Here is a 27172-nt window from a genome sequence, read left to right on the forward strand (position 1 = left end):
GTCAAAATTGAAAATCCTATTAAGGACGAGGGGGTCGCCATTACCAATAAAGTCAATTTCATAAATCAGATGAGATCCATGTACAGCTTGCAATCAGGATTACAGCCTCCCCAGAAGAGTCCTTTTACCGCATCCCTGATAATAGCACACTTTATTTAGGATCACTGAGTGAAGTCGCAGTCTTTTTCCTATCAAATGAAAATAACTAGAGAGGTGTAATTAATTGCGGCAGTAACTATGATTCATCAGTACATATCTCTGCAAAGTAGAACTTTACATTCAGTTTTAGATCATAGTGGTTGCAGGGGCCGGAATCTACCGGGGGTGGCATGGGGTGGCAACTGGCCACCCTAAAAATAAGCCTTGCCACCCCACGCCTGCCACCCAGTTGGCGCAGCTTTGTTTTGAAAATAAAAGTTGTGGCTCATCGAACATTTATGAGAGAAAAATGAGCTGCAAATGAATGACACACAAGACGCGAGTCCTGTAGCCCCTCCCCTGGCCCTGGCCCGAGCGTGGAAATATGATGGCGGCGATTTCATTTGAACGGGACGGCGCAAAAACGAGAAGCATTCGAACAGTCTATGGATTCAGACCCAAGTATAACGGAAGAAATGAGGTATTTTCAGTCTACGATCACAGAGAAGATGACTGTCAAGTTTTACTGTACTCAGAATTGAATCAAAACGCAAAAAGCTTTGGATCTTAATACATTTGTGAAGGCGTTTTGCTGAACAACCATGGTAATCGCCACATTCGCTGTAATAGGCATGCCAACTTGATGCTCTGCTCACGATGAGCATAAAAAACTGTTTAGATGATGACCTTATGAATATCTTTTTTGTCCTTTGAAAAAGAAGGTTTTAGTCCTGAGAAAGAAAAAATACACTGCCCAAGCAACAAAAAGTAACCACTTTTATTTAACCATAGGCCAGTAGGTAAGGCTTTCCACTGGAATAATAACTGCAGCGATGTTATATGTTTAGCTGAATACACGTTTTTTTTAACCCTAATTGATGCACTTCTTTAATGTTTGTTCTTTCTGATGTAAAGTCAAGGTCTGTAACTGTTTTGCAGTAAAGTTGTGGGGCGCTGAACTGTTCTTTTGATTCTATGCAGAACTAAACATGGTAAAAAGCAGCGTTCAGTTATTATGCTCCAAATATCTGGAACATATCTGGAACAAACCTGCAGGTCCGCTGCAACTCTCACTACTTTTAAATCCAGGCTGAAGACTTTTCTTGTTGTCGCTGCGTTTAATTGAACTATTCATATCTTAGACTGCACTGTAACTTTTATCCATGTATTTTTTCTTTTAATGTTTCTTTTATTAGCTTTTCTTTTTAATGACTGATTTTAAATGCCATTTTCTTAATGTCTTTCATTTTTTGTAAAGCACTTTGAATTCCCTTGTGTTGAAAAGTGCTATATAAATAAACTTGCCTTGCCTTATGCATTTTGAGATATGATAGTAATTTGTCTTTCAAATTTGAAGGAGGGTGAGCAAGCATCTTGAGGAACATCCATCATTAACTCCTCCAAAAAATATAGTTTATTCAATAATAAATGAATATGTGAATCATAACAGTGATTGGCAGCTGATAGGAATTATATGATTGTTAATATATCATATTAATTCAGACAAACATTGATGAGACAGTTAATTAATGTACTTATTGCAGCAGTCTGCATAGATTTGGTACCCCTGCTGGTCTAAGAGCTAAACAAACTCATTCAGTTATTGTTCAGTTAAAATTCATAAAATTATGTCTGCCACCTTATATATTTCTATTTAAGGCTTTACTGATGTGCCACAATAATGTCACCTAATTTTATTGAGTTACAATATAAATATTGTGGCTTTCCAAGTTAACATTGATTGATATGACTGCGATTAAATCAGCATATACTTCTGCCAGGGGATGGCACCCCTCAAAATCTCCTGCCACCCTCTTGCCACCCCATGAATATTTTTCTAGTTCCGCCCCTGGTTGGTAGGATGTTCTTCGCACCATCCTGCACTCAGAAACAGCATGACGGCTGAACAAGTGGCAACATTATTTAATATTCTTGGATGTGGCAGAGTCATGTGCAGCCCACAGCCCATCTGAGCAGTGGGAGAAGATTATCCTCTGCCAAAAGATTCAAACGTGTGCTGAATATTTTCCAAAAGCTCAGAGAGTTTACGGAAGCTTTGAACGGACCCAGATAATGAATAATTATCTTCAAAGCATTAGAATTACAGTTAATTATTTAGGTCCATAAGTGAATCAGTCACGGTGACACAGTATTTGGACGCTACTTTAACATGTGACAGTCTCTCTATCAAGCTGTTCAGCATGTGACAAAACGCGACAGTAATCCGATGCAGGTGGCGGCAGCAGGTTAATGGAGCTGTGGGCAGGGTGGTTCCGGCCCTCAGTACCCCTGAAGCAGAACAGTTGCGCACTGAACTGTTGAGCTGCTACCGCTCACTTCGCCGAGGACACCAGCTGCAGAGGCTCAAAGCACCAACTTCTCCTCCTCATGGGGCGACCCCTCACTCGATTTACGAGCCTACGAGCCTGACAAAGCGCAAACATACCCACCGTCCATCAAATAATAAGGCTGAATGTCCCACCGCCCCCTCCTGTCTGTTATCAAAATTTCCCAGATCTCGCATTTGCTGATTTGTCGGGTTCTCCTTTATTATCCAGCATGCACCTCTCTCACTCAGAGCACCATGGATCGCCCATCATCGCTCCCTGCTGCTCCAACAGCCACCTGGCAGTCCTCATAATAAATAAACCAGGCAGTGGCGAATTAAAGTGTCCCTGTTGCACCTACACCGAGTTCAGATTATGGTGACCTTGTATAGCAGTATTCCATCTATATATACATGCAACAGAATAACAAAAGGTTATTTCTTGTTTTGCCTCTTTGTATGATCGTGAGGGCTGCCTCCAACATTTGCAATTCAACATCCGAGCAGCGTGAGTGACAAAGGTGCGCTGCTGCTGAGCGACGGGCAAACAATACACCAGGAGCTGAAGGCACTTAAGGTTACATGGTGGCAAAACGCACTGTATTCCTCATGTTATAATAGTAACCTGTGACATGTGTCAGCGGGCAGTTACGCGTTTAGTTTTATTTACATTAGCATGCCTTTAGAATGCTCTATAACTCCGTATATAGAAATGCAATCTATAATCCCAACAGACTCATCATTCCCTGTATCAGTACTCCGATACATCTACAAGAAACACAGAATCCAAACACAGAGAGCAGAAATAACCCAGTGTGATCCCCGCTGAGCACGGACTTCCCCCCCGACCCAGAGCTCTCTTACCGGGTGGCGAAGCAGCCTCTTCCCCTCTCTGGTAATTTTCCTTTTCCCACCACGGCCGGGCATTTGCGAATCAATTCAGCGTGCAGGTCTCCCCGTCGGGATATGAATGATGAATGTGCGGGTTAAATTGTCCATTTTCCATATCCACAACAGTCTACACACGACCCGCCCCCGGGAGGCAGCGATTGGTCCAGAGGCTGCTCGACGTCTTAGTTCAGCGTAAAGAAAAACACACACATCTGGATGCAACCGCGCGCAACTCGCTGTGGAAACACCGAATTTCGCACAGGAATTAAACCGACATGGATGGGCGTCACATTTCTCATGGCCCCTTTAAATGTTGACTATTCATTCGGGCTGAACTTTAGATAGATATCTTGTCACCTTTGCGGAAACTACTCAAATACATCAGTGTAAATACTGGGCCATCATTATGATGACTATCAGGGAGACCAATGTGGGAGAGGTGTGTTGTTTTAGCTGTTAACTTATAAAACGGCAGTTTTGGAATGGCAATATGTTGGCATATATTTAGCTAAACACATTAATCATCTAAAATAAATAACAATTTAGCTCCAAGTTAAGAATTTGAACAAGCCAAAAAGGATGTTAGGAATTAGGTCGTTTCGAAATGCACCACTAGCAGAAGTATTTTAATATAGTCAACTGTATTATGTGTTGTAGTGAGTGTCTTTTAAATGTGTGACTGCCAACGTGGGTAGGCTACAACATACCCGGGAAACAGAGGAGAGTGACTGAGCGCCTTGAAACATGTCTGAGACTCTTGCGCCGCCCTGTGTGCGGATTAAGTTGTCCTTCTTTCTTTCCTTCCCTCGGATTTATAGCTAATAATGTAGGCACCTTGAGTAAGGATTTCTTTTTGATACAATTCCTTTTCAGTGGGGGAACGAAGCTGCAATGAAATATAATGTAAAGAGAATATTTTGAATGCCTGATTAAATAAAACATATTTTGTGACTAGATGTTGTGGCTTTATTTAAAGTGGGCTATATTTGAAAAATATATTGTAGGTAGGGCCATACCTATACAAAACATGTCTGTGAAGTTTTTTGCTTAAAATACCAAACAGATCACCCATTGTAGCCATGCCTCATGCCCCTCTATTCCAGCACTGTTCCAAAAAGGCAAATTCTGTGACCTTTAAATGGAACAGCTGCTGCTAGCCACGCCCCTTTCAGAATCAGAATCAGAAACGGGTTTATTGCCAGGTATGTTCAACACGCATGGAATTTGACTTGATGTCATGGTGCATACATAAAATATAAAACAAAGAATCTCCATATAAAACAAGAAATCTTTAAGGAGACTGTAATAAAATATAGTTAAATAGCAATAAAATAAAGCAGTAATTTACAGCGAAATGGAAAGCAATGAGTTATAGAATATAAAATATGAAATATGAAATAAGAATATTTGCAGTAAGCAACATTTGAACAGCCTTAATCCAATGCATATAGAGTCTACGTTGTGTCAGTGGAGGGGCCGGGCCTTGTTCAAGAGGCCGGTAGCGGAGGGGAGGAAACTGTTCAGGTGGTGAGAGGTTTTGGTCCTGAGGGAGCGCAGCCTCCTGCCAGAGGGGAAGGGGGTGAACAGTTGTTGTCCAGGGTGGGAGGGGTCGGCCACTATCTTCCCTGCCCGCCTCAGGGTTCTGGAGGCGTGCAGGTCGTGGAGGGATGGCAGATTACGGCCGATCACCTTCTCTGCAGAGCGGATGACACACTGCAGCCTGCCCTTATCCTACTGTGGCTGCAGCGTACCAGATGGTGATGGAGGAGGTGAGGATGGACTCCATGATGGAGGTGTAGAAGTTCACCATCACCGTCTGTGGCAGGTTGAATTTCTTCAGCTGCCTCAGTGAGAACATCCTCTGCTGTGCTTTTTTGATGAGGGAGCAGATATTCTGCTCCCATTTGAGGTCCTGGGCGATGATGGTGCCCAGGAAGCGGAATGACTCCACAGTTACTGGGGAGTCACACAGAGTGATGGGGGCGGGCGGGCGGGCTGCGTTCTTCCTAAAGTCCAACCATCTCCACTGTCTTGAGAGCGTTGAGCTCGAGGTTGTTGTCCCTATACACCAGGTCACCAGATGGTCCATTTCCCACCTTTAGGCAGACTCGAGTCCGAGATGAGTTGAGTCCGATGAGGATGGTGTCGTCTGTGAATGTTTTAATCAAGAGTTATCAGTCTCACATATTTCATGGCTGGTGCAGACAAAAGACGAATTAAAGTGTAACCTTCAATAAAAGAAAGTATCACAATTCAGTTTAGACAAAAAACATTATTATTATTATATAATTAGTCCTTTTTATAAAACACTCCAGTGTCATAAATCCTAGAAAGAGTTATTAGTGCACTTGGAGTGAACAGGATAGATATAAACTAATAAGGCACCTTGAGTAAGGATTTATTTTTAAATATAACTACAGTTCCCAAGGTCAATAATTAATTTTCAAGCTCTAACAGCCATGCTCCAGATGTCCTCTTCAGAGAATATGAAGAAATAAGCATAGCCTAGTAATGAGTTATACCTTACCATAAAAAAGTGAGACAAATGGAGAAAGTTAATTTAGAACCAGAGACAAAAAAAAAACATTTATTTATTTATTCATTAATAATAAAAGTATATCTATGTTATGACATAAATCATGTATAATACAACAGAATGTGCATGCGTAACATTGAATTGACACTGTAACCCCCTTACCCCCCTGGCCCATCATGTTATTGTCCTGTTCTGTTTGTAATGTGTGTGAGCATTGTCCCTGTCCTTGTGTATGTCTGTTAAAAAAATATTTATATTTAAAATAAAAGTTATACCTTACCATACTATGAGGTAATAACTATAACCTTGTGAGGATTAGTACATGTTGCATGTTCTTCACGGTTCTATAAAGTCAGAAAAGCAACAACAACACATAGCAAATACAAGGAGGATATATTCAGCAGAAAATAATTATTGTTCCTCTTGATTATTGTGATCTTAAACAATAATGATATGCCCTGGGGCAAACATTCAAAAGTGAGGTAATGTTTTCAAATTGAATGCTATTATATCCAATATTTCCCCTGTACCTGAATGCAGCATAAAGCTCCTCCCAAACCAGAAGTGAAACCGGATGAATTTTGCTCTTGAAATCCGCGAGCTCCGCCTGTCAGGCAATGTTTTCATAACTATCCTGCCACTTTCGCAACGGTTATCAACGAGCAGTGAGACAAAGATCACCTGACAGACTTTACTCAGGAAATATATACGCACAAAGCTAACCGTGTATGGATTGAATCTGTTACAAGATCAATGCAGTCGCTGATGTGCTGCTGAGCAAGTATTAGCTGTCTTCATTAAAGAAAGGTATGCTCTTCGTTAGAACTTGCAAACAAGCGGGATTCAGGTTCCTCTCTAAAACTAATGTTGGTTTATTTCAGGCTGCTGCTAGGTAAGCGAGGACAAGCATGACATTGTTAAGTATTACAATTATATCGCTTCTGTTCATAATCTGTCATATTGAATTGATTTAACTCATCGTTCCAAAGTATTTAAATACTTTGGAACGATGAGTTAAGTCAATCCAATAACTCCCATTTATTTACATTAGGAATGTCTTCTGTAATGCAAGATGTTTGGTAAGATACCCGTGACGTCAGTTTGAATAGTCACGTAACTGATACAAATTATTATATTACAAGAAGCTTTTGAGATCTCATTAGGCAGGCTAAAAGATGAAACGTAACACTTTTGCGATACACATTATAGAGAACATATACCTCTATAGGCCATATGCCATATATGTAACCAACTGCTCTGACTACAGCTGATACTACTGTAATTTACCAGAAGGGTCAGACTTTTATTACCCTGCAAAATTGTTAACTGCTCAGAGGCCTCGTTTTTTCACTTCCATTCCTGTTTTGTATGTGTTTATGTGCAAGAACATATGACTGTATGAATGTTGGACACTCACCCCTGTCTCCAGCCATATATGAATGTTGTTCTCTCCATTCTTTGCTTTCTCTCGGCTCCATATAGTACTTGTGGTCTGTCAAACGTAAGCATCATGCTGGCACAGCAGGCGGATCGGGTCATGGCACTCGGAGAATGGGAGGAGCGCTGGCAGGAGGACAGAATTGGTTTCCATCAGCCTCATGTACACAAGTAAAGGCCACACTTTGATCTGTCTTTTTGGTGGGTTAAGGGAAAACACACGTTTTTGAAACGCTTATGTTTTTTATTTTTTTATTTTTTTTTATTGAGTCAGGCAGTGAGTTTACATTTAATATTTTTATTTATTTTTCCCCTTTCCCCCCCTCCCGGTCCTAGCTAGTAAATTAACTAACTAAATAAAATAGATACATGTATAGGTTAAAGTAATGTAGAAGATAATATTAAAAGAAAATGTATAGATAAGGGAAAAAATAATAGTAAGAATAATACTTGTACCCATACAGTATACTCATATATGTGTACCCACATATACACATACGTGTGTGCACATACCCACACACATGCACACACATACACATAACTACATTCATACATACATGTATACAAAGACAGAACAAATAAATAAATAGATAAAAATAAATAAAGAATTAATATAACAAAAAAGAAAACATACACATATATTCATAGTTCTCCTCCTTTCTTCTTAGTTTAGTGTCTTAAGTTCAGCTATGTAGCTGTATCATAGAGCCCCAGACAGATTCAAATAATTTTGATGAGCCCCTCAGGTTATATTTAATCTTCTCCAAGTTCAGATACAACATAAGATCTTTAAGCCATAGAGATGCTTTAGGTGGTATAGGAGATTTCCATTCAAGTAGTATTCTTCTACGTGCTAATAGAGATGCAAAGGCTATACTGTCTTTAGTTTTCCTCCTCATCATTCGGTGGCCAGGTAGTATTCCAAAAATGGCAGTTTCTGCACATGGTGTCAGTACCACGTCCAAAGCCTCAGTAAGGTGTTTGAAAATGCTTGTCCAGTATCCTTGTAGGCGAGGGCAAGACCAAAACATATGAGTCATGTTTGCTGGTGACATGTGGCATCTGTTACAGGTATCCGTAACATTTGGGTATATTTTGGAGAGTTTAGAGTTGGTGTAATAGATACGGTGGACAACTTTTAGTTGTATAAGATTAAGCCTGGCACAGGACGTACTACTACTCCTATTGAAACGCTTTTGTGTTGGTACAAAATGACATTTACTGTAAATGCACAATTTCACTTCAGTGATCCCAGAAAAAGGCTTTGTACAGAAGCACATAAGGTCTATCAACATTGATTACATGTTTCTTTTTTAAATGTTTTTTTATAGGGTTTAGTAGTTAAACGCAAGTGTTGATGTAACACTAACTATTTAAAAACAACGTATGCAGGAATGGCTTGTATTTGGCTGTTAACAGCTGTTGTTTATCTTCTGACAGGATGCTGGAGAGCCACATTGATAAAGTTCTTGCAGGACGAACAGGAGTTCGCTTCTTCTTCCCTCTCTGTGGGAAAGCTGTAGATATGAAGTGGTATGAAACAAATGTACTTTATCCAATTAGAAAAATTGCAGTTGGTGTTTTCAGTTTTCATTTCTGCTTAAAATAAAAAAGGCAGTTCCTATTAAAAATGTATATACACCCTATAGTGAAAACATTTAGCTCAGCATGCCCCTGAATTCCTTCTACTGTTTGAATCTCAGGCTAGCAGACATGGGCCACTCGGTGGTTGGGGTGGAGATATCTGAAAAGGCTATAAAACAGTTCTTTGAGGAAAACAATATGACCTACAGTGAGGAGCCTGTCCCTGCCCTAGCTGGAGCAAAGGTTTTCAAGGTAGGAAATCAATACCTTTCTTTGACACATTGTAAGAAAAGAATGGATTTAATTACAGATCTGCAAATGTGAGGATCCTATTCAGGGGATAAACAGACTTCATAATTAAGCATGTCTTCTTTTATTTTGGTAAAATCTGCATTATTGTTGCATGGGAAATAAGAATATTTGACAAAAGTATGCACTTTTTAATGATAGAACTTTGACAAAATAAAAGCATATGGGATGAACAAAAAAAAATCATAACCTTATGTACCAGTATAAATCAAGTTATTGGACCCAAAAGTGGGATTTTGTAGTTACACAAATTGACAAAATTGATAACCCCCCTTTGTCTTTGTTCCACAGGGCTCAGAGAAAAATATCTCCCTGTATCAATCTGACCTGTACAACTTCTCCAGGTTAGCGTGCGTTTATTACATTTGAAGATGTTCAATTATTTGTAAGGGTACATTTTTAAAAAACATTTTCTTTTCCTTTGTACAGCGCCATTGAGGGTCAGTTCGGGGCCATTTGGGACAGGGGATCTCTAGTGGCCATCAACCCAAGAGACAGAGAAAAGTAAGATGAGGAAGAACACATCAGATTGGTTTTATTCAAAAACAAAATGTTTATTTGATAAATGTGACAGCTTATGACCTTTTACATTTGAAACCCATTAAAAGCACTGTATCATTTACATAATTCTATAACAAATGGTATAAGACCTCAGGTAGCTTATTATAGAAAACATAGTTTGGTCTAATTTGGAATAAAACTTCACATGCTGCTCAATGTTGTCTGACTTTATTCTCTCTCACAATAACACAGGTATGCTGCACTCATCATTTCTCTTATGGCCAAAGACTGCAGATACCTTTTGGATACTATGTTGTACAATCCTGAATTGTACGAAGGTAAATGTCCAAATTGTTTCTAAATTAAGTTTTTGTTGAGTTTGGTGAAAAATAAGTTATATTTGTGACTGTTTGTCTTTTAGGTCCTCCCTTTTTGGTGCCTGACGACCAAGTGAACAGCCTGTTCGGTGAGTATTATTAAGAACAATCGAGTGTGTTTCCGTACTATCATTAACTATAAATGAGGCATCAAATAAATTAGGAAATTAAAAAGGGGTGCAGTCAAAAGTGGTACTTAAATGTGATACATGTTAGACTTTGGGGCCAACATTTATTTGCAGCTTTTAACAGTGCTTTTCTTTTCTTCAGGGAAAAGCTGTGACGTGGAACTGCTGGAGTCTTTTGATTCTCTGACAGACAGACAGCGAGGCTGGGGGCTGGACTATCTAGATGAACGTGTACATGTTATCACTCCAAAGAGCATTTAAACACTCACGTGCAAGTTTAGAAAGCTTAGAAAAGCAGATCTTAGGCATTTAAATGCAAAAACTGTTCTTTTTTGTAATGCTTACACATCTTTTTAATAGTAACATGCAATGTTGGTGGGGGGAACAATTCTGCAAAGAAATATCATGTCAAGAGAATATTTTGAATGCCTGATTAAATAAAACGTATGTTATGACTAGATGTTGTGGCTTTATTTTAAACCAGTTGAGTAGCTGTTTGTATTGTGTATGTGTATTATTGACTATATTAACAGTTCAAAATAGGACGTTTTATAAAGGCTATGAATGTAACTACAGTTGAAGCAAGGAGAAAAGGTTGATGGGGTCACAGATTGAACTACACAGGGTTTTACATATTAAGTATAAATGTAGTTGGTTGGAAAATATCCTGGTGTTGATATGATTTAGTTTCTAATTCAAAAGCAGGTTAATAATACATAATGATAAGACAATCTTTGTTTTAATCAAGAGTTATCAGTCTCACATTTTTCATTGCAGGTGCAGACAAAAGATGAATTAAAGTGTTACCTTCTACAAAAAAGCATCACATTTCAGTTTAGACAAACACATTCTTATTCTTATTATATGATTAATTATTGTTATAAAAACTCCAGTATGATAAACCCAAGTAAGTGTTAATTGGGATCTTAGAGTGCTGAAAAGTGTAAAAAAAGAAGGCAATGCTAATCACACATAGGCTATAGGAAATTCTATTGTTTTTCGACCATGCTTTACAGTTGCGATTTCCCCAAGACATAACTAATGTGTCATATACTGCAGAGCAAAATGTAAGCAACTTGTAAAATGAAGCAAAGTCATTGAGTATCAAGCTGATGTTGAGCATTTGTTTTAAGGTTATTATTGACGTAATAACATGTATCACTACGTCGGGATGCAGCCTCGCCCTCTTCCAGGTCGTTGCCTGGAAACAGAACTCCTAACATTAGCAAACGCTAAAAGGAAGGAATGCTAGCTAACTTGTAAAAAGTTTTGGAATCAACAATGCCGAAACATTCCGAGGAGCTACAACACGTAAGTAGTGGCATTGAGATGGAAACACTTAAACAGTTTTACAAACGTTATGATACAAAAGCAGAACGTAAGACATGACACTTTACAAGTTTTCAGACAACTGTTAACAACTGGCTAACCTAGCCTACTACTTACCGGTGTTTGTGCAACAATTTTATTTCAAGTTAACCGCCTACAATTTCAAAGTAGCCTATCTTATAGTAATGTTAATAGTCAATATTTACAATTCATATTAAAGTGGCACATTTCAAAGTTCTGTCTGACTTTTGGGAAATACCTTTCAGCTGAGTGTACAGCCCTCAGGACGTTGGGTGTGGAGGGATGAAAGTCAAACAGTGGAGTTTGTCAGGTGAGCGCAGCTGGGCCTGATTACCAGCTACAATAGCATGCACCTACTAAGTGCTAACATTCACGAGACGTCGTTAAACTGTCTCGTGCACATCTCTCTCTTTTTGTTCTAGTCCAGCAGAGGAGTGTGTTTTGAGAAAAAGGAGGCAAACTAATGTCAATTTCAAAGAGCTTCAACAGCGAGCAGAGTGGTAAGGTCTACAATAGGGCGTCCACACTTTTTTCACCAAGGCGCCACATACAGAAACATTATGGGCTGGGCCACTCACTACAGGTGAGGTATTGCCTCATAAGTGAAGTTATTAGTTAGCAAAATCTATCAAACATATTATAAATAATAATAATTGAACATGGTGAAAGAAAAAGAAAAACAGCCTACATCACAGATTTATTTAGAATTATTTTCATTCTGTTACAAAAAGTGCCATCCCTTAAAATAGAAGCCTCAGATTGCTTTTTATAAGCTTGTTATGCAAATAAGTTATCTGGCTTTTTTATAATTAAGTTTTGTTAGAAAATGTTTTCAACTTTAATTGGTTGAATTCATTTGAAAATTGGGCTTGGACACATGAAAACCATGTTATATATATTTTTTTCATATATTTAAGAAGCAAAATATAAGACTAGCATAAGTTTCAGGTGTGGGCCATACCCCATTATACTTAACTGAGGGCCAATTACAAGTTGACGAAGGGCCGAAGTTGGACCCTGGGCCGTAGTTTCGACAACCCTAGTCTACAACAAGCAGCTTTCAAACGTCTTTCTTTATAAATTCAAGTCTTTGTCTACGTTATATAACTGTTTATAGTGGTTCGAAAAGCAAAATAAATGTAGCCTTATAATAACCAATCGTTTTTGTCACTGCATACAATGTTTTGCAATTGACTTTTTTCAGTCAAACCTGCACATGTTCATCGCTGCTAATATTTCCGATTGCGCAGGCTGGCTGAGATCTGCACGTTGAACCATAGAGGGCGCCAGAGCATTAAAAAGAGCCTGCGCCCTGCTCATCTGCATGCCTACATGTCATCTGTGATGAGGCGGCGAGGAGACTGCATTACAACTGATGATGTTAAACGCAAGTTTCAATATGTTGTTGTATTCCTAACAATAATACTGTATGACTTGGGTCGGCTACGCTTCTGTCATGTTAAGCATTGGTATTTGCTGAACTGATGCATATTGGCATTAGATTATGTGCTCCATTTCTGTCAGAGCTTGTGCTTTTATCCCAACAGTGACACTCAAAGAACATTGAGGTTTTGGGGTAGACTATACATTATTTTCTAGATTGGCTCATACATTTGGTATTTCCCAAATCAAGTTAATCCATGAATTATTGATCTTAATATCAAATACAAAACTATACCTAACTTTGCTCTATGAAGGTTTTATTTTTTCCACAGTGAGACATATTTGTATACTCATTGCATGCTGGATGACCTTTAACCCTTTGCCGACAAACTCTCTGTGTTGTAGAGGTGGCTGTCAGTTTGCTACAGGAGAATTACTTGCTTCCAATTCCATTCAGCTTCATGGCTGTATTAAAGTAAGGAATACAAAGACATGATGATTATTTTTTTTACATGCGCATAGTTTCCATTGTTTCACATTTTAAGATCAGTTTTTTATTTGCTTGTCTTTGTCCTAGGTGTAAAGCTCTTGATGACGTCCTGCCTGCCCTTCTCCTTTACATGTCCTGTTTCTTTGAACACAAGTCTCTGGAGGATATGCTCAAATCTTCAATGGCGTACGTGTGACAATAAATTGTCTATTTCTTACATTGGCACCAGCCTATGGCTGGTGTTTATTGCCTGTATTGTAATGTTTGTCTTACCAGTCTGTATATGTGTGTTTTTCCTTTCTTTATCCACCAGTGCCTGTGAGCTATTTTTCTTTATATATATTTCAATTTTATTTTGTATCTGTCCTGTATGTTTACACCCTCACTCCCTTTCTCAACAATCTGCCAGTGTCTACCTCATCACAGAGCACAAGATGATGGCAGAGGCTTTTGCCAAAAAGAAAATAGCACAAAAGAAGCTGGCTGTCTGCTACTTCAGCCTAATGATGGACCTGGAGATGGAACAGCATCAACACACAGCATATCAAAAGTGAGTATTTGTTCAGATTCAGAAAATAACTATTCCCTTTGCAATGTTTTCACTCGGTTGTATTGATACCTTCTGGGTACCAATGCATAGCTGAAGGAAACCTAAGAAACTGAGAAGCTCTGCTAAAGCTACTGGTCCGATGTTGCGTTGCTGATTTTATAAATTGCCAGATGGGGGTATACTTAGTGCAAAAATATAAAATATAGTCACATAATCATGCAAAACAAGAAATATGAAACCAGATATGAGACCCAGTGCCCAAAAACATCATATCAACCACAAAAAAAGTGAAACAATCACAGCTCACCACAACATACCAAGCTCTGCTGTGTTTCTGCAGGGTCCGGATGTTATCAAACAGCACAGACTGGCTGCTGCATGCGGTAAGTGTATAAGAATCCAACAATGTGCAGAAAATGTACTAAATGAATCAGAATCTGATTAGATGGATACAATACTTTATTTGTATCCCAGGGGGGTTGCTCCATTTTAGAATTGAATAAAAATAAAATATTGATATTAACCTAAGAAGTTAAAGTAAAAATATACACAGGTTATAACATGTAACAATACATGTTTAAAATATGTGTATACATGCAATGGTGTATCAATATCAATAAAGGTATTAATGCTGAATTGCTCAGTTAAAGAGGGAAATATGAAACTGGAATGAATCCATTTCCAACCCCTCAAATAAAAAATAAAAACGTAATTCCAGGATAAATCTGACTTGTAACTGACCTGAAATCTCTTCCCCAAAACCAGCATGTTGAAACATCTGAAACTGTATTGCCTCATCTGTACAGGGAAATAAATGAAGCCTTCAGCTCGAGAGCGTTAAGGCCGGCTCACCATCTGTGAATACAGACGGCAGTGAGCAGAACAGACAGACATTGAGTGCCGGTTCTGCCTGCTAGCCTTAATGAATTAGTTAGTGGGAGGAGATGTTGACTCAACACAGGTGCTTTGCTTTGACAGGCTCTCTACTGTAGCCAGGTGGGTGGACAGGGAGTGAAATATCAAACAAACACCAGCAGCCAGCAGCTTAATGCCTGCTCTGTATGTGACCCCTTTTTCAGGCAGAAAAGCTGTTGTGACCTTTTTAAATCTTATACGTGGCGAAAAACGTCCGTTGAAATGGCATGATTGTCTAACTATTGGGTTAAGGACTACATTTATTTGAGTGTAGAACTCCTCATCTTTCCCCCTCTCTTCCCCTCCCCCTTTGTTTTTAGTGCTTGTACAGCTTCTTCTGTTATGCAGCCTGGGTGACGTTTGGCAGGAAGGACCTGAGGGACATCCAAGAGGAGCTGGGGCGTCTTCTGTACTCTGACACCTTTAACATGGCAGTGAGAAACAGGTCTGATGGGGACTCAGGGACAACCTTCACTGCTGTTCATGGTTCAGTGAAGACGGGAGAAGCTGCCCCCGAGGAGACGGAATGGAATAGCTCATTTAAGCACAGGTGTGTTAAAGCCAAGGGAAGGTTGAGTCAAGGATAGGTGGCACACAGTGGGCTTTTATGGCTTTTCTGTTGCTGAAAACTCCTGCCTGCTGCTGCCAATAACATTACTGATGAGAGTGGTGAAGCAACAGAGTTTCAGCCCTGAGAACCAGATCAATAAGCTAAACAAAGATATGAAGCTCTGTAGAGCTGAAGGTGACTGGAGAGTGACAGCATGCCTTTTACTTATAGTATTACATAGTAGTTATTGTAGTATACATGTTGCATATTTTAGTACAATGTGCACACTTCTAATTTAACTGCACATTTTATTAAACATTTTACTTCAACTTCTTCTGTTTATATATATATATATATATATATACATATATTTTATATATAAATAATATTTGTATTGCATTTCATATTGTATTCATTTACTTTATCTTCATACAAATATTTGTATTTGTTATTTATTCGTCTAATCTTTTTTATTGCATTTCATATTTTATTCAATTTCTTTATAATAATATTTGTATTTTATATTTATTTATCTTTTATTTAAACTGGAGACACTGTAATGATCCTGATTTCCCGCAGGATAATTCAAGTATTCAGATTATGATTCTGGTTCTGATATTCATATGCTGTACAGTAGAAGTAAACATGTCATCCATTGTTGATATATATATATATATATATAGATAGTAGATGTTATAACGAATATAATGTATTGTCTAATCACCAATTTGTGTAACCAGTCCAGCAGACATTCAACATTTAATGGATTAGATAACTTCATGGCTCAGGCAGTGAAGTTGTCTTTGTCTGATGGATGTCATGTCAAAACCTTCAGCTGGAACATGATGATTGATGTAGACAGATTTGTAGCTTTGTCCGATAGGAGGGAATGTCTGACAGCCTGTTTTATGTTGCTGCTGTTTCTGAAACCAGATTGACAGCAGTGTAAGCTGTCAGAGCTCTCTCCTGCTGTCAGGTCGAGACCAAACAATCTGAAGTTTGAAGCTCGCTCTCCCCCTGAGGGTGGCTGTACACAAAGGATTTTGGAGCAGAATCAGCTATGCTTCCAGCTATGTTGCAAAAATAAAAAAAATATGGTCTAAAAAAAACATTACACTATATATTTTTTGTGTTTGCACCTGGATTTTGAGAATTTGGCTCCCATTATAGCTTTCCTGATTGTTTAGTCTTGGATATTTGCTTAACCATGAGTACTAAGGGTATGTATGACACAATGGAATACATGGAGAGTTTCTTCTTTTTAAAATGCTTATACAGCTGGCTGGGTGTGAATGAACTACTATACAGATGGAGCTTTAGTTGCTTTTTAATGGTGTTGAAGAAGCTTTCTCTTACTTTTTACTACCAGCCAAGCCAGTATGAATGTGTTGCCCTGTGTGTTTTTCTGAATATATCTTGTTAACATTATGCATGTTTCCATTGAGTATTTATATATTCTTGATCTGACTTTCCCCCCCAGAATGCCTCAGAGACGTCCCTCCCTCAGCCGTATAGTTAATCAGCGATCCCCACTGATGATGTCTCTGCTGCCCTCGCCCAAAGAGCGCTCCCCCCATCTGTTCCTCGGCAACCAGGCCGGGGGGCAGAGCCCGCTGCAGGCCGACACCTGTGACACTAAGGTCCTGATGGAGGAGCTCAACCAGCAGCTGGCAACTCTCAGGTGGTACAAAAGATCACCCAATATGTTACACAGGATGTGATGTGTGTAGGTTGATCAAGGATATTTGTAAAGTAACAGTTATTGTTATATGTACTATGATCAGAGGTGGGAAGTAGTGGAGTACAAATACTTTGTTACTGCACTTAAGTACATTTTTGTGGTATCAGTACTTTACTCCACTACTTATTTTTGTGACGATTTTTTACTTTTACTTCTTACATTTTTAACACAAATACCTATACTTTCTACTTCTTACATTTTCACAACAGGTTTATTACTTTAATTTGAATCTGCATTTGGTGGAGTGATCATTATTATCTAGAGTCATTGCGTGCCTATTGATTTGAACACGATCCGTGTATCCATCATTTCCTGGTCTTCTCTAAAGAAGAGGGACCAATGAAAACGTTGTCATGTTGCCGTTGTTCAGCATGGAAACATTCATTGGCTAACAATGACATTATTGTTCTATTAATATAAAGTTAGGTCAGTTACTCTGTAAAACAGCTGCTAGTTATGGATACCTTTTACTTAAGTACATTTCGAAGCCCATACTTCTTTACATTTACTTGAGTAAAGAAGTTTAGACAGCACTTCTACTTTTACCAGAGTATTTTTAAACACGAGTAGGCCTATCTGTACTTCTACTTGAGTAAAGGATGTGTTTACTTTTGCCATCTCTGTATCTCTGACATTTCTATAGGATTTACAATTCGATAAGGAATATATAATCAATACATTTTAATTTGGAAGGGGAAATAAATACTAAGTCGGTGTAAACATCAGTAAACTTCTCCTGCAGTATAACTTTCTGATTGAAATCTTCTGCCTCCTTTCAGTCGGTGGAGAACTGCGTGTGCATCCTGCGAAACCTGTCTTATCATGTTCACAAAGAGATACCTGGAGCCGAGCGTCTGCAGGAGCCCCACGGCAATCATCTGATGAGATCAGTGGGACACCAGAAGAAGAAGAATGAGCCCGACTGTTTTGGAGGGAAAAAACCCAAAGGTTATAAAGACTGTCATACATGATGAAATCACATTAATAATTTCTGGTTGCGTCTTTTTAGGTTAGGTTGCTCTGATTGAAAACATTCTTTACTTTTATTTCAAGCTTGCGGTGAGTGTATGAGTAACACCCATGTGTGGGGACATCTACTGATTAATGGTGTCCTCGAGATAAGATAACAATTAATGCCCCACATTAAGATTATTATGCTCTATTTGAGTCTCATAAGAGCTTAATATAGCAGTTGCAGTGCAGATTACTCAAACAGATGCACTGATATCCCAGATTGTACAAGCACAGAAACACTTTCAAAAGGTTTTGTAGTTATATTGTTTAATTCTTTGTTTTTTCCCTCCTTCATCTCCTTCCATAACAATCTACCTAAAAATCTTTGTTTGAAAAAGGATATTTACCTTCTTTTTTTATACTAGTGTCCCTGTAAGTCAACAATTTCTCTGTTTGAAATGTTTACTTCCAATGTGTCTTTGCTCCAAGCATCAGTTTAACCTTTCGTGCCCTTTTTTATGCCAAGGAGAGCGTGAATATTTCATATCCCAGCGCATGCAGGAGCTGGTGATATATTTTGCCCTGCAGGAGGAGTGCCAGGTTCCAAAATTGAAAAAGCCTGTTTATACTTTGTTGCATCAGTTATTTGATTTTTACACCATGCAACCAATATAAGAAGCAAGAAGGTTATAAAACTGTGAAAACTCTTTGGAAGTGATGCATAACCCATGTAAGTAACACTTTGAGTTATAGTAATAGGCTGCAGCAGTTTGTGCTGCAGGACATAGTTTAATGGAGAAACAATAGTGATTGAGTTAATGTGATTTAAAGTTTTACCGCTTTTCCTCACTGCTAACCTTTCAGCTAATTGCAAAAATTGTCAAATGCCTCTCTGATCAACCTGATACTGTCAGGTCCCTCAGTGTCTCACTGCATATAGGAGCTCCTTTATCTGCTGCTACATAATCTAATCTTTGACATTGTTCTTCTTTTCCTTTCAATTCTGATCCATCAGAGGAATGGTTCAATCAAGGTCAGTGTGCTAGTTACTGCTCTACATTTTCATGGAATTGATATTGTGATTATTCGTCTGTATAATGATATCATGTAAACCAGTGTTGTATTGTGTGCATGTATGTGATGTACAGGTTGGAAAAATGGATTAATGGACAGAAAGTACGGTACATTGGATTTACCAAAATGTACAGAACAAATGAAAGGTATATACTCGTGTATGTAACTTCACATAAAACCTCACATTCGCGTTATGGCATGACTCACACAGTGACTTTTGGGAATAAGTAAGCTATACATTAGGCTTATTACCAATAGATTAAAGGTAGATGCATTATGCAGAGCTTCCATCGTATATCATCGTCCCATAGCACTATAATCAAGCATCAGCACCTGCTTTCTGTGTTACGCTATTTGCTTTATATGCTGGACGCTGGCATGGCCTGAAAAAGAATTCATTTAAATGCAAAGCCACACTCCAGCACCTGCAACACTTGAGGAGAGTTTCATTACTAAAACAGAATGACCCACCGACTGAAAGACATTTTTATCTGGCAACATCTAGAGGAGGAACATTTCCTCTGGCAGGCACAGGAATTTGCTCAAGATACTGCGGGACATCTTTATTTGCTGCTGCTAAACTATCTTTATCTTTTGTTTAGCCGACCCGTTTATAGCCGTGATTGCATTCTGTGTATAGAAATTATTGGGAATATATTTTTACAATAGTACTGTGCTGAATACTGCTTGCGGATCTGACTGCTGTTTGAACAGAGATCAAAGCTGAGCTCATGCCTCCCACACTCCAGCCAGTGAATGCAAATCAGTATGATAAGCATGTTACGCTCCAGGGTCAGCGCTATACTACTTGTCAGACATCCAGCATCCACAACTGGCTCAGAACAAAGAAACAAAACCTCTGCAGAAGTAGTAATGTTCTTACCTAGAGTTTCATTAACACGTTTCATATTGGCTTGCTTACCTATTGACCTAAACTAAGCTAGATAGAGGGAATTGTAGAACAATCGTCGTCCCTGACTCTGTTCTTTTGTCTTTAAAGGACTGGAGCTGCTGTATCAGCCTGAGGTGGTGAGGCTCTACCTCTCTCTTCTTACCTGCAGTCACAACCACAACACCCTGGAGGCAGCCGGGGGGGCCCTGCAGAACCTCGCTGCGGGACAATGGGCTGTGAGTAGATGGAAAAGTTACCCGTTATCCGTGGCATTCCTTACACAGAAGTTGTTGCATTTATCTATTAAATGTATCCCTTGACAATGGAGCATTAACACTTAAATCAATGTAGACAAGAAGTGACAAGTTGTTTGCCCAGAGTGTATTCAAGTAAGCTTGCCGTGGATGCTTTAATAGTGTCCTGTATAGACATAGGAGCAGATCTATTTGTCTCTAGATCAAATCCTCACATTATATCTCTCTGCTTTTCACACGAGCTTTACCTTAAAGGTCACATATTATGCAAAATCCACTTTTTCATGTCTGAAAATGAGCTGATCAGAGTTTTGACTTTATGATGTCATAACGATTTTTTGGCTTTTGTAACCATTAGCCAATAACCAACCAAGGTAACCCCCCCCCCCCGATCTTATCACCTGCATCTCCTCCTAGAGCACCATTGCGTTCTTTTTAACCAAATATCTCGCAGAGGGGCTCCTTATTTTTTTCTAAACTCAAAGACAGAGAATCAGCACTTTTGAAACAGGACTGAAACAGAGGGGATTATGGGATGCTCAATGGGTGATCTGCTTGGTATTTCGAGCCAAACACTTCAGAGACATGTCTTGTATATATCTGAGACCTGTGATATATTGATGAAAAACAGTATAATAGGGGTCCTTTAAGTAACTAACCCTTTCCACGCAGAGTTTTTAACACATAGTCCCGAAACCATTGTGGTCATTATGGAGTGTTTGTCATATCTTACATATTTTCTTATTATGGTTTTGCAGGAATATAACATGTTGTCTTGTGTGATCATTACTTGTCATGACGTTGGTAGTAGATTCCAACATTTCCTAAGATTTTCTTTTATGTTTTTTAATTACGCTCTTTTGTAAAACTTTGTATTTTTGTCGTTGCAGCTTCAAGAAAATCAGGATGAAATAGAGAATATGATGAACTCTATCTTCAAGGGAATCTTTGTGCATCGCTACAGGTACATTTAATTTGATGTATTTATTTGTTTGTAACTTCTAATTAATTACTAACAAGACATGATCAGCTTTTGTCATATGTTGTCTATCATAGCAGTTCGGACACTTGTTTTTCACCGTTATAAATGTAATAAACAATTCTTAAACTGATAATGTTTTTGTGCTACTCTTGGTTTTCTAGGGATGCGATTGCTGAAATCCGAGCCATCTGTATTGAAGAGATTGGAGTGTGGATGAAAATGTACAGCGATGCTTTTCTTAATGACAGTTACCTGAAGTATGTTGGCTGGACATTACACGATAGGGTAAGAACGCATCCATAAAACCTGACTGAGCTATTTCCCCTCGCACTTTTTTAAACAAGGTTAATGCACCACAAAAAACTTGAAATCTTGCCAAGTAGATTTGTCTAATATCCAGTCAGAACATGTCTCTACACCTGATATAAGAAGTAATAACTGCAGTGAGATATAGGGTCTTGTTTTTAGACAATGCATCATCTTGTTAAGTCAAAAAATCTTATTTATTTTACTTATTCGGTTGAACCACATCTTTTTTTACATATTGTTACGGCCTGGCTCATAGGCTGCAACAAAGATGGGAGACCAGACAAGTTAAGTGTAACAAAAGCATATTTATTTACAATACCACAAAAACCAAAGGTCTTCAAAGAAACCTAATAAATGTGGAAGTCAGTTATCAGTAATGATTGCGTGTGTGAAAATGTGCAGAAACAAAGACGCGGTCGTGTCCAACAGAAGAGTGAGAGGGCAGTGTGGGTTGGTGTTGGCCTTTTATGTAGACGGCCCAGGTGTGGCTCATCAGGGTGATCACCTGAAACACAAGCAAGAGCCAGCAAGCAGAACACAAAGGCATAGACCCCCTGGTGGAGGCAGACTTGCCAACCCTCCCGATTTTCGCGGGAGACTCCCGATTTCATTGCCCTCTCCCGGTTTCCTACAAAATCAGATTTACTCAGGACTGTTTCCACTCGGACTTTAATACAGCTACACCATTGTTTGGTTTCCATGGTAGCGCGTCTCTTTAGTAGCGCGCAACTGAAAGTCTACAATAAGCATGTTAATGTTAATCTACAGCTCCGGCGATCCACTACCACCCCGCCCCCCTCCGTTTTGAAATGCTCACGATTTCTGAGGTGTCACGGTTGACAAGTATGCCTGGAGGGGGTCGTAACAATATTTATTAGAAAATCACAAACTAACATCAGAAAACAGAAAACTTTTGAGCATTTGCGGCTTATAGTGTAACACAACATTTCCTGATTCTGGTCAAATATAGGTCAAAAGTAGTTCTCTCCGCTAACTATAAGATCTGATACATCTTAATATCCCTTCTTATTTTAAGAAATCTTACCAAGCAGATTTTCCCCTCGTTCTATTGGCCGATTTTTTTACTTATTTGAAGTGAAAACGGCTTGTTTTCATTATTGTTTAACTTGTTTTTGGAGCAGCATTTTTTTCCAGTGTGTTTCAGAGCTGGTTCTGAACACCCTGATGAACCGACACTAAACTCATTCAATGGTTCTGCTAATGTTCACACATTAGAAAGAATAGCCTTTTAATGGCCGCTCTGTCTTTCAGCAAGGAGAGGTGCGTCTGAAGTGCCTGAAGGCTCTGCAGAACCTGTACACAAACCGAGAGCTGTTCCCAAAGTTAGAGCTTTTCACCAACCGCTTCAAGGTAACACACAACGAGAAATCCTGACTGCTTTTACATACTCAAGAGCAGAACCGAGCAATGCTTAGATTGTGTTGCATTTCAGTTGACCTGTATTTCTCTCTGTTTCGACAGGACCGTATCGTCTCCATGACGCTGGATAAGGAGTACGATGTGGCGGTGGAGGCCATCAGACTGGTCACACTCATCCTGCAGTGAGTCACTTCAATGCTTTCAACCTTTTTCCCATAACTAGACAGACTGTATTTTTAACAAGATTCATTTATAATTGATCAAATAACGGTCAAGTCATTAAAAGCAAACGTCTAAGGTCACAAGTCAAATAGACAAGATGCTTCAGATGGGGATCAGGCTGCATGTGTTTTTTCTTATAATGTTTATTTTTTATCTTTGCTGTTTTTAAATGCCGTTTTCTTAATGTCTTTCATTTTTGTAAAGCACTTTGAATTGCCTTGTGTTAAAAGGTGCTATTTAAATAAACTTGCTTTGCCTTCAGTGTTTTAATAAACAAGGAACTAGGGATTGTTCTACAGAGCCAGTTTACTGATCATCACGTTTAGCCTCACAAATATTCCTTTATAGATTTAACACATTTAGTTTCTTGCAAATGTTGTCTCTATTCACATCATTTGTTATTCTGACATCTTCTCATCTTTTACCAGAGATGGTGAAAGCACACACATCCTTTACTCAAGTAGAAGTACAGATACTCGTGTTTAAAAATACTCTGGTGAAAGTAGAAGTACTGACTAAACTTCTTTACTCAAGTCAAAGTAAAGAGGCTTTGAAATGTACTTTAGTAAAAAGTACCCATAACTAGCAGCTGTTTTAAAGAGTACCTGACCTCCCTTTATATTAATAGAACAATACTGTCATTGTTAGCTAATGAATGTTTCCATGCTGAACAACGGCAACATGACAACGTTTCCATTGGTCCCTCTTCTTTAGAGAAGACCAGGAAATGATGGACCACGGATCGTGTTCAAATCAATAGGCACGCAATGACTCTAAATAATAATGATCACGCCACCAAACACACATTCAGACTAAAGGAACCAGCCTGTTTGGAAAATGAGAGAAGTAGAAAGTACAGGTATTTGTGTTCAACATGTAAGAAGTAGAAAGTACAGGTATTTGTGTTCAACATGTGAGAAGTAGAAAGTACAGGTATTTGTGTTCAACATGTAGGAAGTAGAAAGTACAGGTATTTGAGTTCAACATGTGAGAAGTAGAAAGTACAGGTATTTGTGTTCAACATGTAAGAAGTAGAAAGTACAGGTATTTGAGTTCAACATGTAAGAAGTAGAAAGTACAGGTATTTGTGTTCAACATGTAAGAAGTAGAAAGTACAGGTATTTGTGTTCAACATGTAAGAAGTAGAATGTACAGGTATTTGAGTTCAACATGTAAAAGTAGAAAGTTCAGGTATCTTCTGTTCACTGTAAGAATAAGAAAGTACAGGTTTTGTGTTCAAACATGTAAGAATAAAGAAAAAGTCGTCAGATAAAAGTAAGGTAGGAGTAAAGTTACTGATACTAAGAAAACATGGTACCTGTACAGTACAGTAACAAGTATTGTGTACTCCACACTTCCCACTGCACGAGCGTGTGGATCTGAAAGATGTTGGTAAAAATACTCTGTCCTTCAGAATTGTTGGGGTTTAATCTGCATATTTACCCGTTGGGAGGACATGAAGCCGTTGCCTGTAGTGGACATGTGGCTGTTCAGGGTCCAGGCGAAACTTCAGACTTCTCGTCAGCGAGGGCCGCTCAAGAGCGCTGGTTGGAGCGGAAGTGCCTATACTGCGGCGCTGAGCCTTGCATGAAAACATCAGAGGAAGAACCAGTTTTAAGATATGTAAAATAATTCATTCAATAAGATCCGGTGTAACCATTTACCTCATAACCTAGCCATCGCTGGAAAATATCACTTTGATCTCTTTCAACAATTCCTTTTAAAGTTTTCTCTCCACACTGACATCATGTGCAGACTCCTAGAGACTGAGGATATTATGATACTCAAGAGAAAACAAAAAAAACCGAGAGTCACAAGATACGAAACAAACAGGGAAGGAAACCAGGGGGATTTATGTTTGAGCGCCAAAGACACCCAAGATCAGGAGAGAGCAGACAGTACACAATTATTATATAAAGACAACAAAAAACATATTACATATCATAATTATAAGACCGTTGAGGAAACATATTTCACTACCATCATTATAGTATCCAAAATGTAAGCAGCCGGGGAGTTTATCACATATATATTAAAAAAAACAATATTTGCAGTACTTTAAAAGACTCTTTGAAATGATTTGAGAAACGGTCCATAGCCAGTTACACCACAACGAAGTTATCTTGCTTGACGGTGTTTGTGTACCGGTGGTGGACTCACATGCGTTAAAACTCGAATCCTACAATCTCCACCAACTTACCTGATGAGATCACCACGGTAGTTGATGTCGCTGAACTCCTGCGGTTCTTCTTCACACGCCAGTCGTCTAGGTCTGGTGCTGGTGGAGTGAAGCTGTCCCTTACCTCTTCTCAAGATCTCGTGGTATCCTCCACCTGTGAAGAGGAAAGCACAGTTAAGAGTAACAGAACCCAGAGATATTTTGTTAGGCAGACTGTGTTTAATCCGCTGATCGAAAATAGCCCTTAAACAGAATACATTTTCACTAACCTGTTTGGAGGGATTTTTTTTTTCTCCAGAAACTTTCCAAAACGTTCATATCGACCTGCAGAAACGCACAATGCCTACGTGGATGAACGTCTGTGGAAACTGCCGGTCTGATGTTAAGAGCACAAAAGTACTTCGTTACGGTTAAGAAAAATAAAACAATCAAGATGTTGACGACCAAAAGTTAGGGTTAAGGTCCTGATATTTCTGAGCCTGTCTACTGACTGGTAGGGATTATCGAAACAGCTAGAGACAGGAGTGTCAACATTGTTAGTTTGGTCTTTAATATTTGTTGACGAGGAAAATGCTAAGAAACCAGCCTTTATCCTGAATGAGAACAGCATAAATAATAGGATGAAAGAGATGTCATATCATGCAAATTTGCAGAATTAATAATAGTATGATGTAGGGAATATTACTCCTAGTGTCAAAGAATAATTCTTCCCTTACTCCTAAGAATTTAACTTATCTGTGTGTTGAACATTTACGACCATCCCTGCTTCTAATCTGACCGTAAGAAGTGTAATGCAGTCGTATGTTGATACTAGTTTATGGCCTGACCTGGTGGCACAGGGGGGGGGGGTTTACCACTGTGAAGAAACGCTGGCCTGTGAAGCTCCACAGATGTGAGAGACATCTCCTGTGTCTGCAGATGTTTACGCCCACCCTAATGTGGATTGACCCTCTGTAAACTAGTTAAAAAGGTCTATCGAAGAGATAAGGTTGGGCAGAGTTGAACGACAACCCACCCGTGCAGTCAGTAACCTTTTGCTGCTGTGACTTGGGATAGAATCCTCCGCCGTTGACCTGTAATAAACATCATTGTTTGAGATCAAAGCTCAACTTCTCCTCCGTGTCTTCTCTGAGTCTGGTCTCAGTTGCCTGCCAGCAAGTTCCCCTACCATGTAGTGTCTCTACTTTAAAGAGTCCTCTCCTGCTTGATGTGCAGTGTATATCAGTATGTAGTGTCTCTAACTTTAAAGAGCCTCTCCTACTGATGTTCAGGTGTATATCAGTAATGTAAGTGTCCTCTTTAAAGAGTCCTCCCTGCTGATGTTCTAGGTTTATATCAGTAAGTAGTGTCTCTACCTCTAAAGAGTCCTCTCCTGCTGATGTGCCAGGTGTATATCAGTATGTAGTGTCTCTACTTTTAAAGAGTCCTCTCCGCTGATGTTGCGGTGTATATCAGTATGTAGTGTCTCTACTAAAGATGTCCTCTCCCTGCTGATGTTCAGGTTAATATCATAGTATGTCCACTTTAAAGAGTCCCTCTCCTGCTGATGCAGGTTTAATGCCAGTATGTAGTGTCTCTACTTAAAGGTCCTCTCCTACTGATGCGTTCAGGTGTATATCATATGTACGTTCTCTACTTAAAGACGTCTCTCTGCTGATGTTCAGGTTTATAATCAGTATAGTAGTGTCCTACTTATAAAGAGTCTCTCCTACTGATGTTC

At 39.0% G+C, this 27172-nt stretch overlaps 3 protein-coding genes across 6 annotated transcripts in view; all 3 read left to right on the forward strand.

Annotated features, from left to right (window-relative positions):
• The window catches only part of arvcfa (ARVCF delta catenin family member a), a 37895-nt gene that overhangs the window by 10068 nt on the left and 655 nt on the right, over window positions 1-27172 (forward strand). The window contains exons 7-10 of the mRNA XM_010787214.1: window positions 17986-18154; window positions 19176-19193; window positions 19309-19380; window positions 20235-20362. Coding sequence (XP_010785516.1) covers window positions 17986-18154; window positions 19176-19193; window positions 19309-19380; window positions 20235-20362 — 387 coding nt within the window. The remainder of the gene's footprint in view (window positions 1-17985; window positions 18155-19175; window positions 19194-19308; window positions 19381-20234; window positions 20363-27172) is intronic.
• Window positions 6469-10687, forward strand: LOC104959325 (probable thiopurine S-methyltransferase). Of its 3 annotated transcripts, XM_010787197.1 has the most exons (10): window positions 6471-6698; window positions 6773-6783; window positions 7374-7499; window positions 8769-8861; window positions 9032-9164; window positions 9513-9565; window positions 9651-9725; window positions 9975-10060; window positions 10144-10188; window positions 10370-10687. In XM_010787197.1, exons 3-10 carry the CDS (start codon window positions 7402-7404, stop codon window positions 10486-10488), a joined length of 702 nt encoding a protein of 233 aa, XP_010785499.1. In that variant the 5' UTR covers window positions 6471-6698; window positions 6773-6783; window positions 7374-7401; the 3' UTR covers window positions 10489-10687. The 3 variants fall into 3 exon arrangements, with proteins under 3 accessions (XP_010785497.1, XP_010785499.1, XP_010785498.1); XM_010787195.1 differs by having other exon boundaries at window positions 6469-6783; XM_010787196.1 differs by lacking the exon at window positions 6773-6783.
• ppp1r36 (protein phosphatase 1 regulatory subunit 36) lies at window positions 11450-17224 on the forward strand. 2 transcript variants are annotated; one of them, XM_010787193.1, is made up of 10 exons: window positions 11450-11538; window positions 11823-11887; window positions 12000-12077; window positions 12828-12964; window positions 13366-13435; window positions 13538-13636; window positions 13860-14000; window positions 14341-14383; window positions 15236-15465; window positions 16946-17224. In XM_010787193.1, the coding sequence occupies exons 1-10, from the start codon at window positions 11509-11511 to the stop codon at window positions 17184-17186; spliced, it is 1134 nt and encodes a 377-aa protein (XP_010785495.1). In that variant the 5' UTR covers window positions 11450-11508; the 3' UTR covers window positions 17187-17224. The 2 variants fall into 2 exon arrangements, with proteins under 2 accessions (XP_010785495.1, XP_010785496.1); XM_010787194.1 differs by lacking the exons at window positions 11450-11538; window positions 11823-11887; window positions 12000-12077 and adding an exon at window positions 12098-12160.

The sequence above is a fragment of the Notothenia coriiceps genome, unplaced genomic scaffold (genome assembly GCF_000735185.1).
Source record: "Notothenia coriiceps isolate Sejong01 unplaced genomic scaffold, NC01 NC01_scaffold00030211, whole genome shotgun sequence".
NCBI lineage: Eukaryota > Metazoa > Chordata > Actinopteri > Perciformes > Nototheniidae > Notothenia > Notothenia coriiceps.